The sequence below is a fragment of the Eriocheir sinensis genome, chromosome 50 (assembly GCF_024679095.1).
Source record: "Eriocheir sinensis breed Jianghai 21 chromosome 50, ASM2467909v1, whole genome shotgun sequence".
NCBI classification, from domain to species: Eukaryota; Metazoa; Arthropoda; class Malacostraca; order Decapoda; family Varunidae; genus Eriocheir; species Eriocheir sinensis.
In genome coordinates, this window is record NC_066558.1 from 1,372,304 (window position 1) to 1,400,190 (window position 27,887).

Sequence of the window (27,887 nt, forward strand, 5' to 3'; positions counted from 1 at the left end):
AAGGTCAGATGAAAGACAGACATTGAAAGTTGGAAAGAACGATAGACTCGGAAAACACACACACACACACACACACACACACACTACAACTTACGCACACAAACTCACACAGACACAAAAACACGCACACACACACACACACACACACAGCAGACCCACCAAAAGTCGCCAGAATGAGGCAAATTTTCCCGTTTCAGTCAAGAAGGTGGACTCGGGCAACCTTACCCCCCCCAGCACCACCACCACCACCACCACCAGCACAGTTGCCGACACAGACTACCGACAGTTTACCTCACCGCCCACCAAGACCGAGGGCAACCTGTCCCCACCCAAGAAGGATAGCCTCATTGACGAGTGAGTGCCGAGGATGTTCGTGTAGATTAGTGTGCCGAGATGTTCATGTGATTTTCGTGTGATGTGATTTCTTTTCCCGCAAATTTTGGCGTTGATTTTTTGTTTTCTTTGTATTTTTGTCAGTTTTTGGTTATGTTGATTTATTTTTCTTTGTTTAGTATTGAATTTTTTTGTTATTTTTTTCCGAAACATTCATTTTTATGTCTTCCTTCTAGAAATCATGAACTCAACATTCTGATAAATACATGCAAACTAACATTACATAGAAAAACTTTAAACAATCAACATTTATCTTCCTTTCTCCTCTCATCGAAACCTTTAACATTGCTTCCGCACCTTACAGCGTCCCTTCCACAGACTCTTCAACACTTTCAATAGACATAACATTAAAAAAAAACATTAACATAGAACTTGATATACAGAAACCACCATATATTTCACCTCTGTCTCTCTTAAACAAAACCTCCACCTCCTCCACCACCTCCACCTCACACCGTCCCTTCCGCAGGCTCTTCAGCAAAAAGGAGGATGTGGACTATCGACAGCTCCTACCCCAGCCTGGCATGCTCCCCACGGCGACACTCCCAGCAGCGTTCAAAATGGCAGACCAGGACGAACGCACGCCGGCCCTCGACAAACCTCACCACCCACCTCGGGAACCCCTTGCGCCCCTCAACAAGGACCCTAACCTATCCCCGCATCACCCTAAGGTTGAGCCAAGCACCCCGGTCACCCCTGCGCTGAGTGAGATCGAGCGCAGCAGAAAGTTAAGCTTCAATAGCCCCCATGCCGCATCCTGGGAAAAGTTCCGCCAGAAGAACCCGGAGTTTAAGGAGTACCAGCGGCAGGCCAGCACATCAGGTGAGGCTTGGGGGTGGGGGGGACGATGGTGTGTTTGTGTGTGCGTTTGTGTGTGGCTGCCTGTCAAGTATCAATCACCAACTGTCTTATTTTTGTGTGTTCGTGCGTGTGTTTGAGTGCGGCGTTTTGTTAAGTAGAAATCGGCGACCGTATCTTATTTTTGGTATTGGTTTTTTTATTTTTTTTATTATATATGTTAGACGAAGTGTGGATATGTGATGGTATGTTTGTGCGTTCGTTTGTGCGCGCCGTTTTGTCAAGTATAAATCACCACTTTTTATTTTTATTATTATTATTATTATTATTATTATTATTATTATTATTATTATTTTTTATATCAGAGGACTCGGCTCAAGGGCAATAGAAAGCAAAAAAAAGCCGCTCCTATACAAGATAAAAGTAAACTATTTTTGTTATTGTTTATTTTTATTTCATTATTTACGTTAGCGGAAGAACGGATATGTGACGATGTGTGTGTGTGTGTTTGTACGTGTGGTTCGGTAAAGCGCCATTCGCCATCATTATCCATTTTTTCTTCTTCATTTTTATTCCGTATATTTATTTCCGTATATTTATTTACGGCAGAGGGAGGAGAAGTGTGGCCGGAGGGTGTGTGCGTGCGTGTGTGTTTGTTCGGAGGTGAGTACCGAGGCATTTGCGGAACCGTTTCAGACACTAACAGTTACACTTGATTCACTTCCCTCCCCTGCACACCCGGCTCCCCCGTTCCCCCAACCGCCAACAAATATGTGTGTTTTGCACCTGTTGTATGGGTGCCCTGCGCATTAGTCATCCAGATCCAGACGAGCGATTTTATGTTAACTTTAGCATGAACCGACATTTCAACTTAACCAGACATACTAAACAAAACCACACCTTCCAGAGCCCGAGCGAGGATTCATGCCCATGGAGGTGGACCAAGACATGCCATTCTGCAGTGGAGCGTCCCCCCAGCCTCCACCCAACGCCCGGGGCCACCAATTCCCGGGGCGTCCCTTCGAGGAGGCCCGGAACTCCCCACACGCCATGCCCCGCGATGGACCCTGGCCCCCTTATGACGAGGAGGGCCGGCGGGGCTTTATGGGCCGGAATAAAGCAACGCAGGAGAACTTTAAGGTGTGTGTGTGTGTGTGTGTGTGTTGAAGGGAAGAGAAGGGAAGGAAAGAAAGAATGATTGAGGGAAGAAGGAGGAAAGGAAATGATACGGTGTGTGTGTGTGTGTGTGTGTGTGTTGAAGGGAAGAGAATAAACCATATATTATTATTATTATTATTATTATCATCTTCAACATCTAACACAACATTCCGAGTGACCACAACCTCATCTATGTACCCCAAAACAAAACACGCACATTCTCAAAAAACGTCAACAAACCCACTCGCTAACCTTCCCCCCTTTGTCCCGTCACCCCCATAGATGATACTGGAGCAGGCGCAGGAGCAGAGAGACCGAGGCGAGATCAGTGAAGCCCAGTATCAGCACATGGCGAACCAGCTGCGTCTTTTCACGGAGCAGGAGCAGATCAGGGAGGCGAGGGAGAGGGAGAGAATGCAACACAGACCGCACGGACCTCAGCAACAACAACCTCCCCCGCCACAACAACAACAACAACAACAACAACAGCCACAGCCTCCCCCGCCACAGCCTCCGTTTAAAGGTATGTTAGTGTGTGTGTGTGTGTGTGACCTTTTTGTTTTGTTATATCTACTGTTTTGTGTTTCCGCATAATTTGTGATCTTTTTTTTCTTCTTTTCCTTTTTTTGTTTTACTTTTGTTTATAATTTGTGACTTTTTCATCTCTTATTTATTTTGTTTTATTTTATTGTTTTTTGTGTATAATTTATGACCTTTTTCCTCCGTTTCCTCCTCCTCCTCCTTCCATCTTTCCTCCGTGCCTCCCTCCGTGCCCCGTCTGAAGTGCGGTTCCCCCCCACAGGCGCCGAGAATGACTGGGGCGGCGGACGGGGGCGGGGCATGTCTGACAACTTCCGGGGAGGTGGCCGGGGCGGCTTCATGGGCCCCGGCATGCACCAGGGACCCCGGAACATGGGGAGAGGCGGACGCTTCGACGAAGAGGAAGGTGGGGGCTGGGGCCGGGGTGGTGGGCGGGGCGGGTGGCCATGGCGGGGCGGCCGACACCCCAGGGATGAGCGCGGGGGCATGAGTGGCAATAATAACAGTGGTGGCGGGGGCGGGGGCGGGGGCGGGGGGTGGGGCCAGCGCGACGGAGGCATGCTGGAGGACGAGTGGACGGGTGAGCCTGACCTGCCCTACGTGTCGGAGGAGGCGCTCAAGGCGGCGGCGCGGGAGGCTGAGACGCGGACCATCGAGATCGACGGCGTGCCTCGGGAGATCCGGACGTACGGCGAGACGGCGGTGATCCTGCTGGACTGGAACGACCCGCGCATCCTGACCTTTGGCGACGGCCACTGCAACATTGTGTTTGACGGGGGCAAGTTCATGCTGCCCATGCGCCTCGGGGAGGACTACAAGGAGTTCACCATCGACGGGGAGACCCACCGTGTCAAGCTGGGCGTGCCCACGCAGGAGCTGATGCTGGACGGCCGCGGCTACCAGTGCTTCTTCGGCGGCAAGCCCATCACTGTGCACCTGGCGGGCCAGCCGCGCACCGTGTGCCTGGACGGCAAGCCGCCCACCGTCAACATCGGGCCGGTCACCAACACAGAGTTCGTGGCGGGCAAGGTTCAGCTGGTGATCCACGCGCGCAAGGTGGTCAACCTGTTCCTGGACGCCAAGCCGCAGCGCTTCAACATTGACGGCAAGCCCTTCGTGCTGCAGTTCACGGACGGGCTGCGCGCCGTCACCATCAACAACGTGCGCTTCCCCGTGGAGTTCGGCGGCCTGCCCATCAGCATCAGCGTGCGGGGCTTCCGACGCTTCCTGCGCTTCACCTCCCTGCCGCAGGGCGTGCTGCCCGGCAAGGTGCTCATCCGCGGCATGGAGACGGAGGCGCAGAAGAAGGCCGGCCTGCCGCCACAGCCACCACCCGGAGCAGACAAGTTCCTGCCTGACAGCCAGAGCCGTGGCTCCCCGGCGCTGGACATGGCCCGCAAGCCACCCTTCAACCCCATGGAGAAGCCCCCAGTACCGCCCCACCTGCCCGTGGGCCTGGGCCAGCCCGGGGAGGGGGTGTTTGGCATGCACCAGGGCCCCGTGCCCCACATGGGCCCCAACGCCCCATGCCCCGTCATGCCAGTGCCCCCTCAGCACCCCCACCCCATGCCCTCAGGCCCCATGCCCTCAGGCCCCATGCCTCCCCAGGGCCCCCCCCAGATCCCCACCTCCCTGCCCCAGCTGGCCCAGCAGCTGGCGCCGGCCATCGTGGCCTCGCAGGGCGGGCCGCTGCCACTCCCCGGCGTGGCGGTGCCCACCCTGGCCCAGCCCGTGGTGCCGCTGGCCGTGCCCGGCGCCTACATGACCACGCAGATCGCTGCCACCACCTTCAAGCCCTCGCAGCCCAAGCCGCTGGACCTGTCCGCCCTGCTGGAGAACCTGACGCGCACCGGCCTCATCACCACCAAGCCGCTGGCCGCCGCCAAGAGCCGCCGCGACAAGGACGAGGCCGACAAGAAGAAGGAGGAGGAGGCGCAGCGCGAGAAGGACGAGCTCATCCCCTTCGAGGCAATGTTCACCTCGGAGAACCTGCGCAGGTAACACCCACGGCACCGTATCTTGGCACCTTGAAACACACTTAATGCACTTTACTCACCATCATGCAGGCAGTCTCTATACTCCTTACAGAGACGTAGATTCAAACAGTTTCTAGTCTTATTTTCTAACATTCACACTTTTTGCTATATGTTAACCCAGTCACTCCTAACCCCCTCAGGCGCCGCGGGTGGCTGATCGAGTACCTGTACCGTGGGATGCAGTGCTCATCCTGCGGGCTGCGTTACCCCCCCGAGCAGACCCTGCAGTACTCGCACCACCTGGACTGGCACTTCCGGCAGAACAAGAAGCAGCAGGAGTCCACCAAGAAGGCAAACATCCGCAAGTTCTATTTCTCCGTCCAGGACTGGCTGCAGTACGAGGAGATTGAAGACGTGGAGGAGAGAGGTGAGCGGGGAGACTTTGTATTTGTCTGCCATATAAAAGTTAGACAGTTATTACATGCTTTAGAGAGTTATTAAGGGAAAATGAAGAATGAGAGGTGAGAGGGGAGACTTATGTATTTGTCCTCATATAAAAGTTAGACAGTTCACACGTCCGCTGCGATTGTTTGAGGACTATAAAATTGACAGGACTTAACACACACACACTCCATTCTGTCTATCAATTCCCAGCATGTTTTTTGACCCTAGAATGAACAGAACTTGACCCCCCCCCCCCCTTCTTCCAGTTCCCAGCATGTTCGAGACCGAGGGCATGGAGGGCGCAATGGAGGCAGAGGACACGGAGGAGCCCAGCGTCGCCGTATCCTCGGACACGGCACTTGGCATCTGCCCAGCTTGCCACGACACCTTTTCGCAGTTCTTCCACCAGGAGACGGAGGAGTGGAGATACCATAATGCCATACAAGTGGAGGGCATCAACTACCACCCAGCGTGCCATCAGGACTTGTTGAGGGTTAGTTTTGGCGTGTGTATGTGTGTGTGTGTGTGTGTGTGTGTGGGTGAGGAGGGGGGAGGGAGGGGGTAGAGGGATGTGTGTGGGTGTGGTTGAGGAGGGGGAGGTAGGGGGTAGAGGGATGTGTGTGGGTGTGGTTGAGGAGGGGGAGGTAGGGGGTAGAGGGATGTGTGTGGGTGTGGTTGAGGAGGGGGAGTTAGGGGGTAGAGGGATGTGCATGTGTGTGTGTGTGTGTGTTAAGTTTGAAAAGGTTGAATGAAAATTGTCTAATGTTGCTTGTATTGGCTATTCTGTCTTGTGTGTGTGTGTGTGTGTGTGTGTGTGTGAGAACGTATGTGTGTGTGTGTGTATGTTTATGTGTGAGAACGCATGTGTGTGTGTGTGAGAGAACGTGTGTGTGTGTGTGTGTCCGAATGTTAATGTGTGTGTGTGTGTGTGTGTGTGTGTGTGTGTGTGTGTGTGTGTGTGTGTGTGTGTGTGTGTCTCATTCTTCTACTGACCCAATCAATGTTGCCTTCTTTGCACGATGGACCTGACCCCACAGAAGGTAAGGGAATAAGCAGCTCACACCTTATATACACCTCACCTCACCTCCCCTCACACCTCCCTCAGACCCTCGGAGAACACAAAGATTTCCCCGAACCGTGACTTTTTCTTACAGTAGCGAGGTGCGGCTTATTCCTTTGCTTGGACACACACACACACACACACACACACGCAGACACACACGCAGACACAGACCCTTGGCTTGGCTTGTAGTGTTTGTCCAACCCTTTTAATACGAGCATGTCATCATCATTTAACGTCCATTTATTCCCTATGGTGGGGTTGGACGGGACATGAGCCTTCTCCACTGTTGTCGGTCCATAGCCATTTCCTCGGTGATGTTTAGTCTCCTCGTATCTTCCTCCACCACCTTTCTGTGTGTTTCGGAATCTTTTGTTTTCTTATTCCTTTCCTCACACACACACACACACACACACACACACACACACACACACACACGTCTTGTAGTGTTTGTTCAACCCTTTTAATACAAGCATGTTTGTGTTTGGGAATCTTTTGTGTTTGTTTTTTCTACATCAAGCGCGGCAGAAGAAAAAACACTGGTCTCTCAAACACGCTCTGAAGTTAAACACCATATTTCTGTTGTTCATTTATGTTGTTTTTTTAAGGAAAACACAAAACAATGCCCTTTATAAACACTAGGCCTAAACACACACACACACACATTTTTTATATTTTTTTTTATGCCCTTGAACTGTCTCCTCTGCTGTAAAAACACACACACACACACACACACACACACACACACACACACACACACACACACACACGCATGGCTCAGCTTGTAGTGGTCGTTCAACCCTTTCTACAAGCATGCGTGTGTAACTTGCGTATGGGACGTGTGTGTGTTTGTTTTAGCTCCACACCAAACGAGACATCTAGAAAAAAACACTCAAAAGTCGCTCCTCGTACAGACATACTAGATATCAATTTCTTTTTTTTTAGATGTTTTTTTTCTCCGCATTTCTGTTTTTATATCTATTACTGACCTCTCTCTCTCCCTCTCTCTCTCTCCCTCTCTCAATGCCTGGCTGGTCTTTGCATGTGTCCAACTTACGTAAACTTTTGAGTTGATATCGCAGTGAATTTCTATACTCTCAAATTCTTTCCCAATCTCATACTGACAAAACAACCAACAACCTCTTATTATTTTTCAGGCCGAAGCTGCGGAGAAGGAGGAGGAAGAACAGAAGAAGAAGGAGGAGGAGGAAGCAGCGGAGAACAAGGAGAAGGTTGAGAAGAAGAAGGAGGAGGAGGAGGAGGAAGAGGAAGGAGCTGAGGAGAAGAAGAAAGAAGAAGAAGGAGAGGATGCAGAAAAGAAGAAGGAGGAGGAGGAGGAGAAGGAGAAGGAAGCAAGTGTCACAGGTACAGAAGACAAGGAGAAGGAGAAGGAAGGAGATAATGAAGAAGAGAAGGAGAAGGAGAAAGGGGAAGATGCGCAAGTAAACGGAGAGAAAGAAAACGGATCGACGGAAGGTGAGCAGTGTTACCAATCCACTCCTTTTGGTTACTCTTGCTGGAGCAGGGATTAACAGGCTTATTGATCTCTTTGTTAATTGCCGTCAAGCTGTTTCCTTTTCCATAATAAAAATCGTAGTCATTTCAAACCGTTGCAAGCATAAGTCTTTCCCTCTGTGCCCCATCTCTCTCCTGGTCTAGTAAAGGTTCTAATTACACAAGGGATTAACAGGCTTTTTGATCTCTTTGTTAATTGCCGTCAAGCTGTTTCCTTTTCCATAATAAAAATCATAGTCATTTCAAACCGTTACAAGCATAAGTCTTTCCCTCTGTGCCCCGTCTCTCTCCTGGTCTAGTAAAGGTTCTAATTACACAAGGGATTAGCCGGCTTATTGTTTTCTTTACTGCCCTCAAGCTGTTTCCTTTTCCATTATAAAAATCGTAGTCATTTCAAACCGTTACAAGCATAAGTCTTTCCCTCTGTGCCCCGTCTCTGCCCTGGTCTAGCAAAGGTTCTAATTACACAAGGGATTAACAGGCTTATTGATCTCTTTGTTAATTGCCGTCAAGCTGTTTCCTTTTCCATAATAAAAATCGTAGTCATTTCAAACCGTTACAAGCATAAGTCTTTCCCTCTGTGCCCCGTCTCTGCCCTGGTCAGTAAAGGTTCTAATTACACAAGGGATTAACAGGCTTATTGATCTCTTTGTTAATTGCCGTCAAGCTGTTTCCTTTTCCATTATAAAAATCGTAGTCATTTCAAACCGTTACTAGCATAAGTCTTTCCCTCTGTGCCCCGTCTCTGCCCTGGTCTAGTAAAGGTTCTAATTACACAAGGGATTAGCCGGCTTATTGTTTTCTTTACTGCCCTCAAGCTGTTTCCTTTTCCATAATAAAAATCAGTCATTTCAAACTATTACAAGCATGATAACTTATTCCCTCTGTGCTCCATTTCTTTGTCCTGCCCCAGTAAAGGTTCTAATTTGACCTCTCCATCTGGTTAACTGTCTATCCTGGCTTTGATATTTCCTGGACTGCCATTCTGTAACTCTGTCTGTCTCCATTTCTTTGTCCTGCCCCAGTAAAGGTTCTAATTCCACCTCTCCACCTGGTCCTCTCTCTGCCCTGACCTAAACGATTCCTGGACTGCCATTCTGTAACTCTGTCTGTCTCCATTTCTTTGTCCTGCCCCAGTAAAGGTTCTAATTTGACCTCTCCACCTGGTTCTCTCTCTGCCCTGACCTAAACGATTCCTGGACTGCCATTCTGTAACTCTGTCTGTCTCCATTTCTTTGTCCTGCCCCAGTAAAGGTTCTAATTCCACCTCTCCACCTTGTTCTCTCTCTGCCCTGACCTACACAATTCCTGGACTGCCATTCTGTAACTCTGTCTGTCTCCATTTCTTTGTCCTGCCCCAGTAAAGGTTCTAATTCCACCTCTCCACCTGGTTCTCTCTCTGCCCTGACCTACACAATTCCTGGACTGCCATTCTGTAACTCTGTCTGTCTCCATTTCTTTGCCCTACCCCAGTAAAGGTTCTAATTTGACCTCTCCACCTTGTTCTCTCTCTGCCCTGACCTACACAATTCCTGGACTGTCATTCTGTAACTGTCTGTCTGTGTTATCCATTGTAGACACACACACACACACACACAGGCACATCAGTAACCAGTGTGTCTTTGTTTACAGGAGAGCCAGCGACCACCGAGATGCTGCTGCCCATCCGGATAAAAGAGGAACCAATGGATGTGGAGGAGGTGGATGTGGACGAGACTAGTATGGTGAGATGAGCACACACACACACACACACACACACACACACACACACACACACACACACACACACACACACACAGACTTAGCCATATAGTTTTACAAGCTTGACTGAATCCTGTTGACATTTACGTAGATAAGAACAAGATGGGAAAGAATCAAACACACACACACACACACACACACACACACACACACACACACACACACACACACACACACACACACACACATGAAACAGACTTGACAAGGAGACTGTGTGTGCAAAAACGATTCATGAATTTAAAGCCAAACTGGATACTAAGCGTTATGGAGACAGGACAGCATGAGCCTAGTACGCATCTTTTCCTGTATTTCACAACTAGGTAAACACACACACACACACACACACACACACACACACACACACACACACACACACACACACACACGGCCATATTAACAAGCGCACAGACCTCACACTATCTACAGGTTATCAGTCAGTGGTTTGTCATGCATTCAATTCCTTGCTCAGTGTGATAAGTTCTGTTCAGCCTCATTTGCTTATCATATATTCTTTGCACAATCCATTTCCTCGATTTTTAACCAGAAACGCAAGAATATGAGAGTTATCCCTAATTTTTCATGCCTAGAGTTCGTTTTCTTTATATATTCTTGATTTCTGGTTTGGCATATGTTTGAATTTCAGCCACGTTTTGATATCTCGATTATTTATTTAACTTTATCATTACTTTTCCCTTCAGTGATAAGTTTTGCCCAGTGTTAAGCTTACTTAAGGCACCGCATATCCCTCGGTTTATCAGTGTTATGGTTTATGCACTTTTATTTCCCATGCTCTTCTTTGCCTCTTGCTCCCCTTACCTCTCAGCTCCCTTTTTCAAGTCTGCTGATCTTTCTTTCTATCTTTGGGGGCTTCGTGGTGCAGTGGTTAGCACACTCAGCTCACAACCGAGAGAGCCCAGGTTCGATTCCCGGGTGGAGTGGAAAAATTTGGGCGGCTTTTCCGATACCCTACACCCCTGTCCACCCAGCAGTGAATGGGTACCAGGTATTAATTGGGGGTTGTGTCCTGTCTCCTGGGGTCTGTTCCCTTCTCCTTGTGTCTCTCTCCGGCATATGACCACAGGTGTTGTGCCGACTAAACAAAACTTTCCAACTGTTCCCTTCTCCTATAATTCCTTCCCTTTCTGTCTCTCTCCGGCATATGACCACAGATGTTGTGCCGACTAAACCAAACTTTCCAACTGTTCCCTTCTCCTATAATTCCTTCCCCTTCTGTCTCTCTCCGGCATATGACCACAGATGTTGTGCCGACTAAACCAAACTTTCCAACTGTTCCCTTCTCCTATAATTCCTTCCCCTTGTGTCTCTCTCCGGCATATGACCACAGATGTTGCGCCGACTAAACCAAACTTTCCAACTGTTCCCTTCTCCTATAATTCCTTCCCCTTCTGTCTCTCTCCGGCATATGACCACAGGTGTTGCGCCGACTAAACCAAACTTTCCAACTGTTCCCTTCTCCTATAATTCCTTCCCCTTGTGTCTCTCTCCGGCATATGACCACAGATGTTGCACTGACTAAACCAAACTTTCCAACTGTTCCCTTCTCCTATAATTCCTTCCCCTTCTGTCTCTCTCCGGCATATGACCACAGATGTTGCGCCGACTAAACCAAACTTCCTTCTCTCTCCTTCCCTCTCTTCCTTCAACACACTCATTCTTGCACACTCTTACATTCCCCTCTCATAACCCACCTCCCTCCCACCGTCTCCCTCCTTCCCCCCCCCCTCCATACCTGAGCCAGTACCCCCCCTCACCTCTCCCTCACCTCCCCCCCCAGCTGTCTCTCCCCGAGGGCGTGACCGTCAAGCAGGAGGTCAAGCAGGAGCCATTGGATGAGGATGACCCCTCTTCCCTCATCCCTGCCGAGGTTAATATTGTGTGTGTGTGTGTGTGTGTGAGGAAGGGAGGGGGAGTGAGGGATTGTGTATGTTTATTTTTTGTATGTATTTTTGTGTATGTCGAGTTTTTTTTATTTGTAGTATGTGTGTGTATGTGTTTTATGTATGTGTGTAAGTGTGTTTCAGTCTGTGTGTGTGTGTGTTTTAGTGGGTAAGTAAGTATGTGTGTGTGTGTGTGTTTGTCCGAGTATGTCTTAAAAGTAAACATAAGCAAGGTGTCGGTAAGTCTAATGAACCATCACTGATTAAAACAACACAGGTAATTCATCTCTATTCTTCCCCCTACCCCCTCTCTCCCCCCCTCCCACTGCTCCCCCTTACTCCCCTCCCACTCCCCTCATTATCTTATCAGCTGTTTGTTAATATGTTTGTTTAGTTGTATATTTATTTGTGTTTTGCCTCCTCCATTTGTCTTTTTTATATAGCTGTACAATTACTTCAGAGAGAGAAAGAGTTATGTTCATAGGTTCTGTTCTGCTTCCAACCCCATTCATTCCATTGTCTTGTTTAGCTGTTAACCCGGTAGCAGCGGGGACCATGTTTCTTAATGGTCCCTCTAAGCGAGAAAAATGAGAAAAAATCATCACTCACACAAACCATTTCATAATATATATCAGCGCATTTGTGATCAGGTTGTGTATCATCTATTTTTTGGGTTTATATCATGGCACAAATTTGGCCCGTCGCTGCTACACGGTAAAGCCACAAATTTGGCCCGTCGCTGCTACACGGTAAAGCCACAAATTTGGCCCATCGCTGCTACACGGTAAAGCCACAAATTTGGCCCGTCACTGCTACACGGTAAAGCCACAAATTTGGCCCGTCGCTGCTACACGGTAAAGCCACAAATTTGGCCCGTCACTGCTACACGGTAAAGCCACAAATTTGGCCCGTCACTGCTGCTACACGGTAAAGCCACAAATTTGGCCCATCACTGCTACGGTAAAGCCACAAATTTGGCCTGTCGCTGCTACACGGTAAAGTTAAATTTGACCTGTTGTTGCTACACGGTAAAGCCACAAATTTGGCCTGTCGCTGCTACACGGTAAAGCCACAAATTTGGCCCGTCGCTGCTACACGGTAAAGCCACAAATTTGGCCTGTCGCTGCTACACGGTAAAGCCACAAATTTGGCCCGTCGCTGCTACCGGGTTAAGGAAGCATTATATATATATCCATTAGTATTTGCCCCATCTCTCTTTGTTGCTTATTTCTTTGTTTATTTATGAGATTTATGAGAGATGTTTCCTGAACTATAAAAAAAAGTCTTACCAATGATCACCACCACTGCTGTCATCACCACCACCACCACCACCACCACTACCTTTCATCACCTTTTAATCGTGATATAATGCTTTCAAATTCATCACCACCAACACCATTACCTGCTCTCATCACCACCAACACCACTCATCACCTTTTAATCTTGATATAACGCTTTCAAACTCATCACCACTATCACTTTCTGTCATCACCACCAACACCATTACCTTCACTCACCACCATCACCACCTTCTCACACCACTACTGCCATCACCACCACTACCATCATCACCACCTCACCACCACCTCTCACCCAGGGCATGGAGGTGGACGGAGACTCACAGAACCAGGACGGGGAAGGAAGAGGAGGCGAGGAAGAGGAGGATGAGGAGGAGGAGGAGGATCATTTCGTTTCTCCTGCCGTCAACGCTGCGGAGACCGACATCGCGAGCTCCATCGATGGTAACATGGAACTGCCGATGCCGACCGACACTCTGGGAACGCGCCCAACCATCGGGAAGATCAGACTCAACATCTCCAAGCCCATGATCAACAACAATAACAATAACAACAACAACAACACAAATAGTAATGACAATGAGGAGGAGGCGGACAGTGCTGAACGGAAGAAGCGAGGTAAGTGTTCCGTGTGTTGCCTTGTGTGTTATATGTTAGTTAGTGTTTCTTTGTGTTGTTGTGGTCTTGCCCTGTTGCCTCTCTGTCTATCCTCTGTCGATGTTTTCTGGTCTTCGGAACTTGCTACGACTTTCTACTCTAGCTCATCCCTGTGCTGTCCAAATCCCTTATGCAAGAGTTAACCAGCATCTTCACTCTTTCATCCCTTCATGACTTTCTATTCTAGCTCATCCCTATTCTGTCCTAATCCCTTATGCAAGAGTTTACCAGCATCTTCATTCTTTCATCCCTTTACAACTTTCTACTCTAGCTCATCCCTATACTGTCCAAATCCCTTATGCAAGAGTTAACCAGCATCTTCATTCTTTCATCCCTATACAACGTTCTACTCTAGCTCATCCCTATACTGTCCAAATCCCTTATGCAAGAGTTAACCAGCATCTTCACTCTTTCATCCTTTCACAACATTCTACTCTAGCTCATCCCTATGCTGTCCAAATCCCTTATGCAAGAGTTAACCAGCATCTTCACTCTTTCATCCCTTCATGACTCTATTCTAGCTCATCCCTATTCTGTCCAAATCCCTTATGCAAGAGTTAACCAGCATCTTCACTCTTTCATCCCTCTACAACTTTCTATTCTAGCTCATCCCTATTCTGTCTAAATCCCTTATGCAAGAGTTTACCAGCATCTTCACTCTTTCATCCTTTCACAATGTTCTGCTCTAGCTCATCCCTATACTGTCCAAATCCCTTATGCAAGAGTTAACCAGCATCTTCACTCTTTCATCCATTCTGCTCGTAAACTCATGAGCAGCCTTCCTTCATCTGTATTTCCTCCTGCTTATGACTTGACCTCTTTTAACACACACACACACACACACACACACACACACACACACACACACACACACACACACACACACACACACACACACAAGGACACACACACACACACACACACATGCTAATCCCTACTCCATTCCACCCTTTGCAGACGCCCTCAACTCCAGCAGCATTGACGAGGAGGGAGAAGATTTCGTTCCGCCGCCCTTCACCGTGGACCTCGATCTCAAACCGGGCTTCGAGGGGGTGGAGCTTGACGATCAACCCGTTCTCATGCAAGGGGTTGAGATGTCTGGGCTGTGCTCCATCATGTGAGGCCGAGAGTGATACCTTATGTGACTGCCTGGCTGACTGGGCGCTAGGCTGGGCTGTTTTCCTCCTCCCTGCATTGTTCCTCCATGTCCCCTGTTCCCCTTCCCTGTACTGTTCTTCCCTGCCCCTGTTCCCCCTCCCTGTACTGTTCCTCCCTGTCCCCTGTTCCTCCCTATCCCCTGTTCCTTCTCTTCTATAACTCATTGCTTCCTTTCTGTCTTGCGTTCTCTCTGATGCTGGGTTAGGCTGGGTTGTGTTATTCCATCTTGTATCCCCTATTCCCTCTTTTTAACCCTTTCTAAGCTTCCCATTTCTACTCTTTCCTTTCCCCTCCATTCTTCTACTTTTTCTTCTTCCCTTCCTCCATCCCTCTCTTTCTTAACCCATTTCTAAGCTGCCGTTTCTTCCTTTCTTCCTTGCGTCCATTTCTCTGCTTTCTGGTCCTCCTCCTCCTCCTCCGATCCCTTTTAACCCCTTTCTGAGCTACCCTTTCTTCTTATCTCCATTTCTCCTCTTTCTGATGCTGGGTTAGGCTGGGTTGTGTTCCTCCCCCCCCTCTCTCTCTCTCTTCTGTCTCCTTCCCTCCTCTTATTCCCCTCTCTCTAACTCCTTCTAATCTACCCATTTCTTCTCTTCTTTCTTACCCCTTCTCCTCTCCTTGCTTTCCTTTCTGTGATGCTCTGAGTCAACTATTCCTGGTGGTGTTGTGAGGACTGTCAGTGATTTGGTGTTGAGGAGGATGAGTTACCTGCAGTCCCGTTCATTAAAGTCTCATTTATTCACTGTACTTTCTTCTTTGGTTAACAGTACAAGGGATAGATTCATGGGTACTCCCTTATATGTGACTCCTTGTTGGTCAGGGCAGGTTGGGTTGAGTGATGGGAGGGTTGAGTCCAGTGGCTTGAGTCTAGTCGAGGGCGCTGGTGCAGACATCCTCTTGGTGGCCCTGTTTGTCCTGGGCACCCTTGCAACTTCATGAAAAGACATCTCCATCCTTGAAACTAACACTCCCTCCTCTGGTGTTGACTCCTTTGTTTCCTGCCTTGAGACAACATCAAAACCTCCTCACCGTTTCCTGCCGGGCTGAGTGGAAGCCTCTCGGTCATGTCCCTGCCCTGAGCTGTGTTACAAAATGAGTCCCTGCCCTGCCCTGCCCCCCAGTGACCTAGCACCCTGTCCTGCCTCCCCTCCCCTCCCCGGTCAGCCAGCCAGTCAGCCGGGCCTAGTGACCTCTGGCTGGGTCGTTCCTCAGTGGGTAGTTTCAGTGCAGGCCCCGGCGGTGCCCGTGAGGTGCCCCGCCCCGTGATAGTCCCGAGGGGTGCTGTGTGTGGCTCAAGTTTGTAAGTAGTATTAGGAGGATATATATCTGACATATATATATCTAGTTTTGTATATTTGTATATGCATATTGTAAAATAAATTATATTTTCTTAGTTTCTTTCCTTCATTTCTCCTGTGCAAGGATATAGTCAGTTTGTACATCCTTAGGACACCTGAGCTTTGAGTGTTGCCTTGCCTGCACGCTGCCGCCAGTGTGTCTGGCGGCCATTAAAGGATGCAGAGTGAGCCCTTGTTTCATTGCGGCGCCCCATGGCAGTGTGTACCGTGTGCTGAGGACGCCTGTACTCTTGTCTTGTATCAATAAACTTGGTGTTCGGGACAATGTGTGTTTCTCTCTCCTTCCTCCCTGAGACACGGGGAGCAAGAATACGTGTCTCCGTATTCCCTGCGTGTCGTAAGAGGCGACTAAAAGGGAGGAGCCGTAGGGGGCACCAGGCCGGGCCCAGCGCCCAGACACTGCTCGGGGCGGGAACAAACCTGACCCCCCAGCCTGTGTGGCCCAGGGAGGTGTGGCACAGCACTGCAGAACTAGTAAACTCCCTGCACTGGACGCTGAGTCTCTGGGACCATGATCACCTGTGTGCTGCAGGTCCTGCCAATAAGACAGTGTTCTGTTGGAGTAATTTTTTGGTGCCGAGGTGTTCTGCCTGTGAGTAATGTGACTGGCACCATGACATTCATGCTTGCCCACGGAAAAGTAAAGTGCAGATGTCAATGTTATTGCTGTGTCAACCAACTGCTGAGTGAGGATCAGCTGCCAGTCTGGTGCTGCGGGGAACAGATGGTATATCCTGCATCCCTGTGCATGGACACAGGAACACTACAGCAAAACTTGTGACCTGAGCACCCTGTGGCAGCAGCCCAGCCAGCACCAACACACTGGTGGACACACACCATTGAGTGCCTGGCAGGGACAGTCTTGCCAAATGCTGCTGGTCAAAATTCCCTGGTGTGGAGCTCAGCATCAAATAACACATTTCATAATTTATTGATATATCAGACAGCTTCAGTAGCCTCTGTAAATACAGGATGGTGTGCAGGGAAGAGCCTCCCAAAGTGATCCTTCTCAGGGGCCCATGAACTGGCACTGTCCAGCACCAACGTGTCTACTGTGGAGTTTAGTGTTTAGAGATGGCGCCACTATAAACACTTGCCTGCGCCATGACAGGCTGGGGCCGAACACCATCCAGGCCCCTTGAGCAAGCCTACTGGCGCTATAGGCGTAGACGTAAAAAAAAAAAGAAAAAAAAAAAAAGTTCCCATCCCAGGGGTGTTGTTTTAGTCATTCCACATGTCCAGCTTGGTGTGTAGAAAAGTGGGTGTGTGTGTGAGGTTTAAATTTGATCCTTCTGAGCAGTGGGTTCAGTGGTGATGATGGTGGCAGTGGTGTGTGTGTGTGAGGTTTAAATTTGATCCTTCTGAGCAGTAGGTTCAGTGGTGATGATGGCAGTGGTCTGAGGCAGCTCTACCATTCATATTGACTCCCTTTCATAACTTACAACTCTCCTCCATAACACTAATATTTCCTCACACCACCATGTTATCCTATCCCCATTCACCTCATCCATATAACCATTTTTGGCTCATTATATAACTCTCCCATTAACTCCCTCCCTGTACCTACCACTATTAATAATCTGACTCCTTTTCATAACTTACAACTCTCCTCCATAACACTGTATTAATTCCTCACCACCATGTTATCCTATCCCCATTCACCTCATCCATATAACCATTTTTGGCTCAGTACTCTCCCATTAACTCCCTCCCTCCCCCATGCCTACCACTATTACTGTTATCTCACTGAGCTTCCTTTCACGATCACCACACTTCCTTAGAGTAACCCTTCCCCTTCCTTGATGAAGCCATACTCTCCTTTGCTTGGAACATAATACTTACCTTTTCTTTTCCACTTAGCACGGTTCATTCTTCTGTCTTTCCAGTATTGCTCTTCATTTCCCTTCTTTTCCATGTCTTTCCCTTACCATTTTTTTTCCTTTTCCACTTAGCACGGTTCATTCTTCTTAGTCTTTCCAGTATTACTCTTTCATTCATTACTTTCTCTTTTCCCTGTCTTTCCCTTGACCACTTGCCCCCTTAAGTGAATCCTCTCTCCTATACTCTTACCATATTTCTAGAGTTCCTTTTATAAGCCATCTCTCTCCCTTCTCTTTACCATCCACCTCAGTCTTATATCACTTCTTAGAGCTCCTTCCTAATGTCATCTCTCTCCCTTCTCTTTAGGCCTACTGTTTATACCTCAGTCTTATATTATTTCTTAGAGCTCCTTCCTAATGTCATCTCTCTCCCTTCTCTTTAGGCCTACTGTTTATACCTCAGTCTTATATTATTTCTTAGAGCTCCTTCCTAATGTCATCTCTCTCCCTTCTCTTTAGGCCTACTGTTTATACGTCAGTCTTATATTATTTCTTAGAGCTCCTTCCTAATGTCATCTCTCTCCCTTCTCTTTAGGCCTACTGTTTATACCTGTCTTATATTATTTCTTAGAGCTCCTTCCTAATGTCATCTCTCTCCCTTCTTTCCATTTACTGTAGTCTTATATTGTCACCTTTTGCCACATTTATTTCCTCTGTTTACTAGATAACTAACTTGGTAAAACCTCTCTAGCATTCCTCCTCTCTCCTCTGCTCATGTCCTTAACTCTTCCACCTCTTCTCTCATCTCTCCTTCTCTTCCTCCTCTCTCTCTCCATTGATCTCTTACTCTCTCCTCTCTCTCTCCATTCATCTCTTACCCTCCTCTCTTCAGTCATCTCTCCTTCATTGATCTCTTACCCTCCTCTCTCTCTCTCTCCAGGTAAAGGATAAGATTAAAGATTTAATTTCTTTGTTTCTTTATTTGGAAGCTTAACATTTTTGGGGGTATCTGAAAAAAGAATGGAGTTAGTATTTGGAGAGAGAGCAGTCCCTTGGTGTGTCTGTGGGGTTTGTAAACATCCTGTGGTGAGGAGAGAGAGAGAGCGAGCAGTCATTTGGTGTGTCTGTGGGGTTTGTAAATATCCTGTGGGGGGACATCCTGTGGTGAGCTGAGAGAGAGAGAGAGAGAGAGAGAGAGAGAGAGAGAGCAGTCTTTTGGTGTGTCTGGGGTTTGTAAACATTCTGTGGTGAGGTGAGAGAGAGCAGTCCTTTGATGTGTCTGTGGGGTTTGTAAATATCCTGTGGGGGGACATCCTGTGGTCTGTGGTGAGCTGAGAGAGCAGTCTTTTGGTGTGTCTGTGGAGTTTGTAAACATCCTGCGGTCTGTGGTGAGGTGAGCGAGAGAGAGCAGTCCTTTGGTGTGTCTGTGGGGTTTGTAAATATCCTGTGGGGGGGACATCCTGTGGTCTGTGGTGAGCTGAGAGAGAGAGAGAGAGAGAGAGAGAGAGAGAGAGAGACCCCCCTACCAAACACACTGCCTACAAATGGAAGTTCAGAGACGGAGGAAGGAAAGGTTTGTATACATGTGAATACATTTAAGAATAAAGTGTTGCAAGCAGTTTTAATATTCCCAAGAGAGAGAAAGGACTGAGACCATAGGGATAAATGGTGTCAAATGCCTACCACCATTATTACTGTATAGAATAATATATAATAGAGTGCAGAGCAGGGCAAAAGTACCCCTTACATATATGATTCTTGCATAAGGCTGTCGTGTGTTGGAGAAGACTGAGACCATAGGGAAAAATGCTGTCAAATGCCTACCACTACTACCACCATTATTACTGTATATAATAATATATAATAGAGTGCAGAGTAGGGTAATAGCACCCCTTACATATATAGTCCTTGCATAAGGCTGTTGTGTGTTAGACAAGACTGAGACCATAGGGAGAAATGCTGTCAAATGCCTACCACTACCACCATTATTACTGTATAGAATAATATATAATAGAGTGCAGAGTAGGGCAATGGTACCCCTTACATATATAATTCTTGCATAAGGCTTCATGTGTGTTGAAGACTGAGACCATAAGGAAAAGGTGAATGTCAGATGCCTACCACTACCACCATTACTGAGTGCAGAGTAAAAGTAAAGAGTGCAGAGTAGGGCAATAGTACCCCTTTCATATATAGTTCTTGCATAAGGCTGTCGTGTACTGGACAAGACTTGGATTTACTAAATGCCCCTGACAAGCTGAAGTCATTACTGCATGGACAGACACAGGTAGGGAAAGTTAAATCAATCTCCATGGTAAGTGTAAGCAATTAAGAAGAAAACTGTAATTTCCACACTTCTAAACTCTTATAGACAAATTACACTTCTGAACTCTTAAAGACAAACACATGAAAAACCATAACACATTGCCAGGAATCGAACCCAGGCCATCTGCTTACAAGAGGGCAGCATACCAACTGAGCCACCAATGAGCTAAAAGGTCATTGTGCAAGAGCCTACTTATGTGGCCTATACCTGACACCAAAGCCTGGCACTGTGCAGGGCTGGGATGGCTGGTATAGTGTTGCAGTGTTACGTTACATGATTCATTGGAAGAAGTGTTCTGTAAGTGACTAGCAATCAAGAATAATGTCGACGAGAGCATCCTACTCTGCACTATACACAAGTCTTGTCTGAATTCCCTACCACTATTACTACAACCATGGTCACTACTGCTACAAGTGCTAGACTACTACTACAACTGCTAAACCACAATTGTACTCCCTTCTACTACAACCACTACTGCTACAACTACAATGCTGCCACTGCTCATGTAGAGAGTTTTTTCTGAATGTGTCTTGCTGGACGAGGAGTGAGTCTTCAAGCTGCTGCTGCTCCGACACCTGTGGAAAAAGCATCCAATTAGCTCTTTAATCACCTGGAGGGAGAGGAGGAGGCACAAGGTAAAGAGTTGAGAGGTTACAACAATCATCCCGAAATTGACTTCTCTTTCGGACACTCCTCTCAAATCTTTTTAGGGGTAGTAAGTAGCGGGCTATTTTTTCATTATTATTATTATTATTTTTTTTTAAGCCCTTGATCAGTCTCCTTTGCTGTATAAAAAAAAAAAAGTAACATATATCCAAACAGTCCCCTTGATGAATAGACATGGATGTGAAAAATATGACAGTTCAGGAAATAGTGTCAAAGGGGCATCAGTGGACAGCACATACTAGCCAAGCAACAAGTATATAATGATGTCTCTGAATAAATAGGTCATGTGTCACTGTCAGCCTGTTCATGAGTTACCTGTTTAACTGCATCGCAAATAACAGTAAAGTCTATCGCTGTGCAGGTGAGCCAAACATATTTATCTATTTGGGCAGGTATAAAATCACATGAAACTATGGGTTCTCTGGGGGGCCAAGGCAATCTGTTGGAGTCCCATTCACTCTCATTTGCAACTTCTAACAGAATTAATATTTTCAAAACCTCAGGAGGGTGCTTGGTGCTGTAGTTATTAATATGGGTAAATCCATGCCACTGCCCAAAACAATCATAAAATAGGATGTAGTACACGTATTTGTACAGGACCTGGAACATATTGGCTCTGCTCCCCCTTGAAAAAATTCCTGGGGACAGCACGAGACCTTCACCAGACACAAAACTGTACTGAAAAAGTTGATAGTTATCCACGAAGACCCTGGTGCTCACAGTCTCATCGCCCATCAACTTAGAAGAAATTGTGAGGCCAGCGTGGAAAAATACACCCCTTGTGACATAAACACATCTGTCCGCTTGTCAAAACCCCATCATACGTGCTAGCCCTAAATGTGCACCCACTAGGAGCCACTATTCTTAAGATTTACCAAATTACCTTAAAAGACCCTAACCAAACCTAACCTACCCTGCCCTGTTCAAAAGTAGGCGGCACATACCCGTACAGACTTCGGGAATATGCAGGCGGGACACAGTCACGCTAACCACTCAGCCGCCGCCTCCACAAAATGCAGGCAACGTAATCAATTTATGTCGAGTCAGTCTCACAGTGGTCGCCGGCTTGGTAGTCACTCCAGCGACACCCCGTGATTCAGCGTGGACACATTACCAAAGGCCCCTGTCTGCCTCTCCCTGTTCCCATTAACGTTACTAGATTACATTTGCCGATTTCCTACCAAAAACTGTCATCTCCACCCCAATAACGATATTTATTTATAGTTTTCGTTAAAATCTGTAATTATCGGTGTTTGTTTGCGATAGTCATGAGTCAGAAACCAGAAAATACGACGTTCTGCGTACAATATCCGACAACGCTGGTCCCTATTTAGTGTCCATGTCTCGCAGCTACGGAGGAAATTATAAAGGATACAATATAGCAAAGTAAACCGAAATAAGTAAAGTAAAGTAAAGTAAAGCAGACTAACCCGGCCACAGCTGTCACCCCAAACACCCCTTCACTACACACCTCCCACAGCTGTCACCCCAAACACCCCTTCACTACACACCTCCCACAGCTGTCACCCCAAACACCCCTTCACTACACACCTCCCACAGCTGTCACCCCACACACCCTTTCACAACACACCTCCCACAGCTGTCACCCCAAACACCCCTTCACTACACACCTCCCACAGCTGTCACCCCAAACACCCCTTCACTACACACCTCCCACAGCTGTCACCCCAAACACCCCTTCACTACACACCTCCCACAGCTGTCACCCCAAACACCCCTTCACTACACACCTCCCACAGCTGTCACCCCAAACACCCCTTCATTACACACCTCCTACAGCTGTCACCCCAAACACCCCTTCACAACACACTTCCCATAGCTGTCACCCCAAACACCCCTTCACTACACACCTCCCACAGCTGTCACCCCAAACACCCTTTCACAACACACCTCCCACAGCTGTCACCCCAAACACCCTTTCACAACACACCTCCCCGCCTGTAACACACACACACACACACACACACACACACACACCTTAATACTCACCCCAGCACCGCCACAGCATCGATAACACAGCCGCCATCTTCTCCTCCTCCCTCCCAGCTGATCTTCGTAATGGCTGCCACCTGTTCCTGATGATGATGATGATGCCAGAGACCGCGGAGTTCCTGTCTTATTGATTTTACCCTTATTCCCTTATATCAGCTTCTTCTGTGGGTGAAATAATTAAAACAAAGCCAAATCACAGCCATACATATAAAGCTACTGGATATATCTCGTACAGGAAATGATTTAATACGGTTTTTCTTTTCACAGCATCCCTATTTCATCTTCCTGTTCTCTCCTCTCCAATTAACATTCATTTTCCGTCCCTTCAAAATTATTAGTCTTCTTCCCTCATAGCATTTCATCTCGAACGTCCCCATACAGCATCAGTAGTCATTTATCTCCTTAATTGTTCTCTCATCTCCAATATTCATTCAGCATCCCATCGAAGTCAAAATTGTTACTATTTTTTCCAACAGCATCTTCACAGCATCCAATCTTTTCATCTCGTCTCCATACAACATCACTATCAATTATCTCCCTGTTCTCTTATCTCCCGCATTCATTTCACATCCCATCTAAGTCAAAATTATTACTGTATACATTTTTAACATTATATTCTCTCTTAAAACTCCCTCACGGCATCCCATCTCTCATTTTCTCTCTCTATACAGCTTAACCAAACCCAGCATACCTTCTGTTCAATGCTATTCTATGTAAATCTATGTAAACTTCACCAGGGGGAATATTTACATAGATTTACATAGATATCCAGACCACACCCCCCCTATGGTCCGTATTAGAGAGAGAGAGAGAGAGAGAGAGAGAGAGAGAGAGAGAGAGAGAGAGAGAGAGAGAGAGAGAGAGAGAGAGAGAGAAATATTTACAAACAGGGAAATATTTACATAGATTTATATAGATATCCAGACCACACAGCCCCTATGGTTCATATTAGAGAGAGAGAGAGAGAGAGAGAGAGAGAGAGAGAGAGAGAGAGAGAGAGAGAGAGAGAGAGAGGAGAGGAGAGAGAGACAACATGTGTGGAGGTATTTGAAAGTTTATTTACATTATATCATAGGTTGTAGTAATTACTTAACTGTTTGCATAATGAGTTTGAAACACACATCGAATCACATGTTAATATTGTTGTCACGCGTACAGACGTAATATAGAAGACTGGGAATATGCCAAGTCACACACCACCTGGACTGCCTATCATAGCATTATTATTATTATTATTATTATTATTATTATTATATGTGGTATGACGTACATGAACGGGATCGAGCTTGGAGTGGTTTGTACAGAACGAGAAATGAAGGGTTGGTAATTCTTTCTTTCTTTCTTTCTTTCGCTTATATTTTCTGTTTCTCCTTTTTTCTTTCTTACGTTTATTCTTTCCTGGTTCTTCTTTCGTCTCTCCTACGTCCTCCTTTCACTTCTTCTTTTGCTTATATTTTCAACTTTTCCTTCTTTCTTTCATTTATTCTTCCCCGTGTTCCTGTTCCTTCTTTCATCTGCTTTCTTCTTTCATTTTCTGCTTTATTCTTTTTCCTTCACTTATGTTTCCAGCTTTTCTTCTTTCCTGTTTTCCAATTTCTTCTTTCACTTATATATTCTTTCTTGTTTACTTGTTTTCCTGCCTCTGCTTTCATTTATTCTTTCTTGCTTTCCTCCTTTATTTCCTTCTTTCCTTCTTCTTACACCTATATTTCCTACTCTTACTTCTTTCTTACTAAACAAAAAAGGATATCAAATTTCCACACTCTTCTGAACTCAGCACACGCCCCTGCTAGTCTCTTTTTAATCTTCTCTGCTTTCGACTTTTTAATAAACAGAAAAAGACGCAATCACTTCATTTTTTTTCATTCCTCGCTCTTCTCTTTCAACTTAGTAATCAAACGCGTGAGACAAAATTATCTCTTCGTTTCTCTTCTCATTCGACTGAGTTATATTGAGCAGAACAGGTGAACTTTATCATCTCTTTTCTCTTCTGCAAACTCACTTCAGCAACGCACCAACACTTGAAACGCAGCAAAAGATTATAGTTATTCCCTTTTTCTCGCTTAGTTTTCTTTGGACTGAGTGATATATTAAACAGAACAGGGTCATGTATTAATCTCCTTCTTTGTAACTATCCTCAAACTCAATTCACCAACCCACGAACGCTCGGAACACAGCAAACGCTTATAATTTCAACTCTTTTTCTAGCTCCTTATTTCTCTTTCGACCAAGTGATATATTAAACAAAACAGGGTCATACATTACTTCTCTTTCTTAACTCTTCTCAAATTCACTTCAGCGGTCCACTAATACTTGGAACACAGCAAACGATTATGATTTCAACTCTTTTCTATCTTCTTAATTTATCTTTTGACCGAGTGATATATTAAACAAAACAGGGTCTTACATTACTTCTCTTTCTTAACTCTTCTCAAATTCACTTCAGCGGTCCACTAATACTCGGAACACAGCAAACGCTTATAATTTCAACTCTTTTTCTATCTCCTTATTTCTCTTTTGACCAAGTGATATATTTAACAAAACAGGGTCATACATTACTTCTCCTCTTTCTTAACTCTTCTCAAATTAACTTCAGCGGTCCACTAATACTCGGAACATAGCAAACGATTATGATTTCAACTCTTTTCTATCTTCTTAATTTATCTTTTGACCGAGTGATATATTAAACAAAACAGGGTCTTACATTACTTCTCTTTCTTAACTCTTCTCAAATTAACTTCAGCGGTCCACTAATACTCGGAACACAGCAAACGATTATGATTTCAACTCTTTTCTATCTTCTTAATTTATCTTTTGATCGAGTGATATATTAAACAAAACAGGGTCTTACATTACGTCTCCTCTTTCTTAACTCTTCTCAAATTAACTTCAGCGGTCCACTAATACTCGGAACACAGGAAAAGATTATAATTTTCATCTCTTTCTCTCTTTACTTTCCTTTCGCCTGAGTGATAGCAAATAAAACAAAGCCTAATTTCACCTCTTTTTTTAACTATTCTCAAACTCACTTCAACAATCCTTCAGTACTCAAAACACGGCAAAAGATTATAATTATTACTTTTTTCTCTCTCTACTTTCCTTTCGAGTGACTGATATTCAACAAACAAAGCATGATTTCACCTCTTCTTAAACATCCTCAAACTCAATACCCGCAACACAGCAAGACACCACCGTTCATCCTTCTCTTCGACAACACAGCAACGAAAAACAAGCCCAGAGCAACACGTGTATAAACTATCTCGAAAAACATCCCAACCAACAAGTTAAGGAATTACATCATGGAAACACTTCTTATCAACACCACGGAGTCTGAAAAATCCTTGTTAAACATCACCACCACCACCACCACCACCGCTGACACCATTACCTTTCCCAGCATGGCGGAAGAGGGTGAGGACATACCTATTCCTAAACCAGTGTAAAGTAACCACCCACGGAAGGGCTAAACCTCGGAATACACTTACGGAATGAAGGGAAACAGGAGCGATGGTTGGGCTTGAGGCAGTCGAACCAGAGTCGTAGATTAGGGGAGCGTGGTTACCCTAATAAGAGGCGTTGTTTTGTTACAGAAAGATCCGCTCGGAATTCAAGTTGACCGTTACCACCAAGGAAAGAAATGGAAGATAATCAATGAGTGGAAAAGGAGGAAAAGACTTATTAGAATGACATTAAAAGGAAAAAAAAGGGAGAGAGGAGGAAAAACAGGGATGGAAAAGAAGACAGGAAGGCAAAAGGGATACAGAGAAGCAAGGGAAGGAAAGAGAAGAAATAGGGAAGGGAGGAAAATGCGAATTGGAATGACATTATAAGGAAGGAAAAGGTAGAAAGGGAAGAGAATGAAAGGAAGGGAAAAGAAGGAAGGAAAAGAAAGAGAATGGGGAAGGAAGGAAAACACGTATAGGAATGACATTATAAGAAAGAAAGGAAGAAAGGGAAGAGAATGAAAAAAAGTGGAGATAATGAATGACAGAAAAAAAGGAGAAAACACAAACTGGAAAATCAAAAGAAAGAAAATAAGGAATGGAAACAAAAATTCATCTACGAAACCAAAAAGGGACATAAAATCATCACTTCCCATTCCTCTCCTTTGACAGCCTGATAATAAACTGAATAGGAAGATACCGAATTACAGAAAAAGGAGGAAATAATTAACTAGAACATCAAAAGAAAGAAAATAAGGAAGGGAAGCAAAAAATTCATCTACGAAACTGAATAGGACATAAAATTAACACTTCTCTTTCCTCTCCTTTGACAGCCTGATAATAAACTGAATAGGAAGATACCGAATTACAGAAAAAGGAGGAAATAATTAACTAGAACATCAAAAGAAAGAAAATAAGGAAGGGAAACAAAAATTCATCTACGAAACCAAAAAGGGACATAAAATCATCACTTCCCATTCCTCTCCTTCGACTGCGTGATTATAAAGTAAGTCCGAAGATAACAAATGACAAAAAAAAAGAGGAAATAAATAACTACAATGACATCAAAAGAAAGAAAATAAAGGGAAAGAGAATTGAAAGAGCAAGACGCCTTAGATTCAGGTACCCACACTCCCCTACTCCATCGCTCTGCCGCACTACGTAATACAGAGGCCTTGGAACACTCTCGGGTCTACACTAACACCGGGGTGGAGAGTGTCGCCTCCCTTCGAGCACGCTATCGGAGGAATACTGAGACTGACTGGCAGAGGTACACAGTAAATACACACAAGGCAGAGAGTGAATAGTTGGCTTAACGGTACGTCGCTAACGGTATCCTGGGGACCTTGATTTGGGAACACACACACACACATACACACACACACACAAGTACTATAGTGACCCTCTAAGTCTCTCCGTTTTCTCTTGCACCTTACCCTAGTGACCTTCTAAATCTCTCCGTTTTCTCTTGCACCTTACCTTAGCGACCCTCTAAATCACACGCAAGTACTATAGTGACCCTCTAAATCTGTTTTCTCTCACACCTTACCCTAGTGACCCTCTAAATCACACACAAGTACTATAGTGTAGTGACCTTCTAAATCT

The 27,887-nt window shown here is 46.0% G+C and overlaps 1 protein-coding gene and 3 long non-coding RNA genes across 15 annotated transcripts in view; 1 reads left to right on the forward strand and 3 right to left on the reverse strand.

Moving 5' to 3' along the window:
• LOC126982137 (uncharacterized) overlaps nucleotides 1-16,049 on the forward strand; it is a 35,645-nt gene extending 19,596 nt beyond the window's left edge. For 5 of the 6 annotated variants that reach the window (XM_050833984.1, XM_050833988.1, XM_050833985.1 and 2 more), the window contains 12 exons: nucleotides 198-354; nucleotides 863-1,215; nucleotides 2,099-2,331; nucleotides 2,632-2,872; nucleotides 3,134-4,886; nucleotides 5,066-5,292; nucleotides 5,576-5,802; nucleotides 7,527-7,845; nucleotides 9,517-9,608; nucleotides 11,441-11,530; nucleotides 13,141-13,459; nucleotides 14,456-16,049. In XM_050833984.1, coding sequence (XP_050689941.1) covers nucleotides 198-354; nucleotides 863-1,215; nucleotides 2,099-2,331; nucleotides 2,632-2,872; nucleotides 3,134-4,886; nucleotides 5,066-5,292; nucleotides 5,576-5,802; nucleotides 7,527-7,845; nucleotides 9,517-9,608; nucleotides 11,441-11,530; nucleotides 13,141-13,459; nucleotides 14,456-14,619 — 4,175 coding nt within the window. In that variant the 3' untranslated portion in view covers nucleotides 14,620-16,049. The remainder of the gene's footprint in view (nucleotides 1-197; nucleotides 355-862; nucleotides 1,216-2,098; nucleotides 2,332-2,631; nucleotides 2,873-3,133; nucleotides 4,887-5,065; nucleotides 5,293-5,575; nucleotides 5,803-7,526; nucleotides 7,846-9,516; nucleotides 9,609-11,440; nucleotides 11,531-13,140; nucleotides 13,460-14,455) is intronic. The other variant, XM_050833987.1, reaches the window with a different exon arrangement.
• Nucleotides 16,050-17,970: 1,921 nt separating this feature from the next.
• On the reverse strand, nucleotides 17,971-23,672 carry LOC126982139 (uncharacterized). The gene is made up of 2 exons (XR_007734625.1): nucleotides 22,837-23,672; nucleotides 17,971-20,735 (listed from the first exon to the last, which is right to left on the reverse strand). It is a non-coding gene; the product is annotated as an uncharacterized LOC126982139 (long non-coding RNA).
• LOC126982140 (uncharacterized) lies at nucleotides 20,744-22,818 on the reverse strand. The gene is made up of 3 exons (XR_007734626.1): nucleotides 22,698-22,818; nucleotides 22,418-22,577; nucleotides 20,744-22,377 (listed from the first exon to the last, which is right to left on the reverse strand). It is a non-coding gene; the product is annotated as an uncharacterized LOC126982140 (long non-coding RNA).
• A 205-nt stretch (nucleotides 23,673-23,877) lies between the features above and the next one.
• Nucleotides 23,878-27,887, reverse strand: part of LOC126982142 (uncharacterized) — a 28,869-nt gene continuing 24,859 nt past the window's right edge. For all 7 annotated transcript variants that reach the window (XR_007734628.1, XR_007734627.1, XR_007734633.1 and 4 more), the window contains one exon: nucleotides 23,878-27,826. This is a non-coding gene — a long non-coding RNA (uncharacterized LOC126982142). The remainder of the gene's footprint in view (nucleotides 27,827-27,887) is intronic.